The sequence below is a fragment of the Carassius carassius genome, chromosome 13, assembly GCF_963082965.1.
Source record: "Carassius carassius chromosome 13, fCarCar2.1, whole genome shotgun sequence".
NCBI lineage: Eukaryota > Metazoa > Chordata > Actinopteri > Cypriniformes > Cyprinidae > Carassius > Carassius carassius.
Window position 1 is genome coordinate 31,372,112 of NC_081767.1, and position 5,025 is coordinate 31,377,136.

General features: G+C 39.6%; 1 protein-coding gene across 1 annotated transcript; it reads left to right on the top strand.

The window, feature by feature from the left end:
• The first annotated feature begins 2,618 nt into the window (after nt 1-2,618).
• Nucleotides 2,619-4,404, top strand: LOC132155736 (regulator of G-protein signaling 9-binding protein-like). Its single transcript, XM_059564451.1, has one exon. It carries the CDS (start codon nt 3,288-3,290, stop codon nt 4,014-4,016), a length of 729 nt encoding a protein of 242 aa, XP_059420434.1. The 5' UTR covers nt 2,619-3,287; the 3' UTR covers nt 4,017-4,404.
• Nucleotides 4,405-5,025: the final 621 nt, after the last annotated feature.

The window sequence follows — 5,025 nt, forward strand, 5'->3', positions numbered from 1 at the left end:
CCAGGGAAAGTAAAGAACTTGCCAATACGAACCTTACTGCTTATGACAGGAAAGCAGCTGGAAGCTGGCGAACTCATTTGCCCTCTCCCTTCTAAGAGCTCCCTGCTGAGGGTGTATTTCAGGTCACCTCTCCATCCACTGCAGAAGATCCATTAAACATCAAGTATTTTTCTGGAGCATGGTTGGTTGTGTGTAAGTGGAGATCAAATCAGTTCAAAGCAGAAATGAATATGGAATTTGTGAAGGTAGTTATGAAAACAACAATAAGCTGCCAACACCAGATGTCATGATTAGCTTTCAAACAGATGGTATCAGATGAGGTACCATTAAATGAAATAGACTATATTGTTCCCCAAATAAATTTCTGAATAGCACTGCCGGATGGTGCATGCATGCATACATACTGTACACCGATCAGGCATAACATTATGACCACTGACAGGTGAAGTGATTAACACTGATTATCTCTTCATCACGGCACTTGTACTGTTTAGGTGTTTAAGGCAAATGTTACAGGAATGCTCAGGGGTGGGGTTAAATATTCTGTAACATCTAAATTATCACCCATTAACATGAATGCAAAAATGTAGAAATAATTATTTTCCTAAGTTAAAAATTTTTTTTACTCAACAAGATTGTTTATTTGATTGAAAATACACCAAAAACAGTAAAATATTGTGATCTGAACTGTTTTCTCTTTTAATATATTTACAAATTGTATTATTTCCTATGATGCAAAGCTGAGCAAGAAACATTTTTTTGCTATTATCAATGTTTTTGCTGCTTAATATTTAATATAAACTGTGATTAAATTTTTTTAATGACTATTTAACATTTAATTTACTTAAAATACAAATCTTTTGTAATGTTAGAAATGTCTTTACTGTAACTTTTGGTCAGTACGTTGGTCAGTACGTAACGTTAGGCCTATATGTTTGTAAACCATGTTGCTATTCTGTTGCTTGCGGGTGCTATTTAAAAAACAAAACCTGATAACTGAATACAAATGTACTGAATTCTAATCACCCATATGTCTCTTGGGGTGCCACAGCTGGCAGATGTGATGGGAGGCTGACTCAGCTAGCGGCCTGCAGGGACGTGCTGTTTTTCACCCTATGGGGCAGCAGTTGCATGGCATATCCTATTCTGCATGCACACAGCAGGTTTATGTGGAGCTTTTTTCCTCCGGGTCTCCCAGCAGGTGAAGTCTCAGACACGTCATTGCTCTTATTGTACAGCAAAACAATCTACATCTCAGTTGGAAAGGAACTGTATCCCTATCCCTACATGTTATAAAGACACTATAATTATCAATTAAAACAAGACAGAGGCCGTCTTAATTGTTATTTGGCAGTGGCTTTTTATTCAGAGTGTTTCCCAGTGAGCTAATTGCAGAGACAGTTCCGCTGGAGCAAACCTAGGCTGAGGTGTCTTTCTCACAGGGACAAAACAAAAGCAAAGCTACAGCAGAGGGTTTCCCCAGTCTGGGATCATGCTCACGGCATTTGTGATGGAAGCACAGATCCGTTACACAGCCTGCATGTCTATATCTGCATATGCTCCTAGGAAAGGGTAAACGCAGAACAAAAATCAATATTTCCTCCTTATTAATGCATGACTAATCCTTCATTCAAATATATTTTGCATTCTCAACTCCACATGCTCTCTCATTCAGTTTAGAGGAAACACTCACCCTGACTACCTGAAAAAAAGTGTAATAAAATAGGATAGATAGATAGATAGATAGAGAGAGAGAGAGATAGAGAGAGAGAGAGATTTGTGTAAATATTTCTGTGTATTTATGAGATCCATATCATTTGTCAGTGCACAAGTGCTCACAGAGAGCTATGCATCTAGTTCTATTTTCATTATATCAAACAAGTGGCTGTCTGTTAATGAGAGATCTGATCTGACATAAGATGTTTTGAAATGAGATGCTTTTGAAAGCAGCTAACACATGGCTGCCAATTGGTTGCCAATGGTGATTAAGTGAAAGTGACCCATATAGAAAACAAAGCTGTTCTTTAACTGAAAATCATACAAAGACAGCCCATAAAACAGACTAGTTTGGAGTCATCTCAAATCATATTTCTAATTTAGTGAAATGTATCCAATTCAGGTTCTCCATTTTAAAGAATGAACATAAGAAAATTCTTCCTCTGGGAATGAATGACTCCCAAAATAATTTAATCTTCTAAGGATCAGAAAGAAATGGTCATGAAAGCTACATCCCTTTTTTAGTCCAAGAAATCATAAGCTATATATGCATAAGGTATAAGTTAATAAAATCAGTGCTTCTAAAAAAACAAAAAACAAAAAAAAAACAAATAGACCCTTTTAGCCATGCCATCAGTGTAATGGTTTATGAATATCAGCTCTGATTAAATAGCCTTGGCTATTAGACTGCATGTTCTTCTTTAAAAAAAAAAAAAAAAAAAAAGGTATCATCCAGAGTTCAAAACAGAAACTTAAATAACCTTAATAACCTTTTATGTTATTTTTAAAATAATGTAACAGAATTTATAAAAAAAGCTGTTGGTGTAGCCTATCAAAAACAAATTTCCAGACAGTGCTTATTTTGAGAGACCTGTAAAAACGGTATCAAATGGTATCGGCCGACCAATCGCGACAGGTTTGGCTGATCTTCCAGGATGTGAGTGCTAGAACAGTTATCTCCCTGGCAAGCCCTTACTCGTGTTTAAGCTCGTATCACGGATGACTGGCGAATAACGGATTGCTGCTGCCTTCTGAAAAACTCAGCATCAGCATCAGCATCACCACCATCACTCTCAGCATCATCACCGACACCGACAAACCTTACACGAGAACAGCTGCGGCGCGTTTAGAACGCTCGGGCGTTTGTTTACATTCAGAGTCCGTTAACATCGCTCTCTTGGAATGCCTTTGTGACGTCATGGAGATAGACGTTCTGTTTGGAGTTTTAAAATGAACACCTGTTATGTTACAAATGACATGCACGTTGCGCAAAAAGAAGAAGAGAGGCGACGTTTTAAATTCACGCGGACACACTGAAGCCTTCTAATCTCCGGGAGCGCAACTAAAGCCGTTTAGGGATCCATTTAGTGATAAGCCCACCTGCTGCTGTCTGTCTGCATCGACAGGGAACATGGATGGTGAGGAATTTGCACTGACGAGAGCGATGATGATGATGATGATGAGTGCACTCGTATGGCTGCTCTGCTCCCTTGGAAACTAAAAGATACTATCATCCAGCGCGTTTTTCACTAGCCTCGGGCTGTTTTGTGGATTTTCAAACGTGCACAAACATGGGCAAAGACGAATGCAAGACCATGTTGGACGCGCTGAACAAAGTCACAGCTTGCTACAGGCATCTGGTCATCGCTTTGGGAAGCACATCTGATTCGCAAAACCTCCGAGAGGAACTCAAAAAGACCCGAACGAAAGCCCAGGAGCTGGCCGTGGCCAACAGGACTAAGCTCACGTCTCTTCTGAAGGACAAAGGCATCAGCAAAGATGATCGAGCTGAATATGAGCGCCTCTGGGTGCTCTTCACCAGCAGCGTGGAGCTCCTGGAGGTGGACATGAAGCGATCATTGGAGATCGGACAGGATTTTCCTCTCAAGGTGCCAACGAGACACCTCATCCAGACGGGAATGACCGGCAGCACCACTACCGTGGCGGCTCGAGCCATGAGCGTCCAAAACATGAAGTACGAAGCCGACACGAACATCGACACGGTGGACCTCAAAGAGCTGGAGATCGAGATCGCTCAGGTGGACCAGATGATGGAGGAGATGGAGATGAAGGTCCAGGTGGCCCCGTGGGCAGTCGAGGCAAAGCAAGAGGCAGGAGCCGAGCTGAAATCCACTGTCAGTGTTGGGAATTCATCAGTTGGTATCATCTCGATCTGTGAGGAGGAACCCAAAGAAACGGTGGAAGGTGAAACTGGGTTGATGAAAGTATTTGCAGGGGTCATTTTCACCGCTGTTTTGCTCATAGCAGGAATTCTGGGGTATCTGGTGATTAATCTATAGTGGATGAAGATAGTGTATCTGGATGACAGTGGGCTTTAGGTTTTCTTATGGAGGAAGCAACATGTTGCTACGTTTGGCCTGTGAGTGAAATTATGGAGGTAATTTACAGGATGATGCTCCTGGTGTGGAGATAAGCAGATCACCTCCATGGGCATCAGTAAAATGCATCAGTGTTTAAAGGGAATAGCCAAAATAAATAAAAACTTTTCCATGACTGGTTCCTCAACCCATGAAGGAAAAAACTAGACAGAGCACAATCAAAAGTTGGACTGTCACATAAAAGCTTTTATTTGAGCAAATTTTAAGCTAGATTTTGAATTCTAAATGAATTGTCACTCTGTCACAACTGACCGTTTCATCCTTCGGCGAAGAATCTGAAGATTACAACTTTTGTGACCCTCTGACAGCATCAGTGGGTTGTGCATATTAAACAGGTATTTGTTTATATATATATATATATATATATATATATATATATATATATATATATAGGTGACGTATTTAAGGTTGCTCAATGTGTTTCTGACCTCCTGAGGATTCACACCAAGATATTCTTGTTAGTCCTTCTGCAAGCTATCGGTTTAAGTTTCTGAAGATGGCCCATGTTTGACTGCTGGTACTTTTAAAAAAGGGCCTTAGATGTGTTCTGAAAAACAGTCTATTATAGTTTATTGATACATATGAATTGTACTCATGTTAAATAAGTGTATATACAATATATTTATTATAATAAATGAAGTAAATGATGCTTGTGTTTGTTTGGGTTTTTAGGCTCTTCTATTAAACACGCACTTTATGTTCAAAACTTAATGTATAATGTTGGATAAAATACCTAGCCTTTTTCCATACTGCCTAATGGTACCCTAAATAGTATCTTAAACTTACACATGGTTTTCTTTAACCTTATTTAAGCATTTACTGATCACAACGGTGACTGACAGGCACGTAAGGAAACAATATCAGTGCTAATTTAGGTTATGCAAACAGGTAAAGCAAACTTTCTTTAGTC

What these genes read in the sequence shown, in the direction of transcription:
- LOC132155736 (XM_059564451.1), top strand. Translation starts at nt 3,288, where the DNA reads ATGGGCAAAGACGAATGCAAGACCATGTTGGACGCGCTGAACAAAGTC.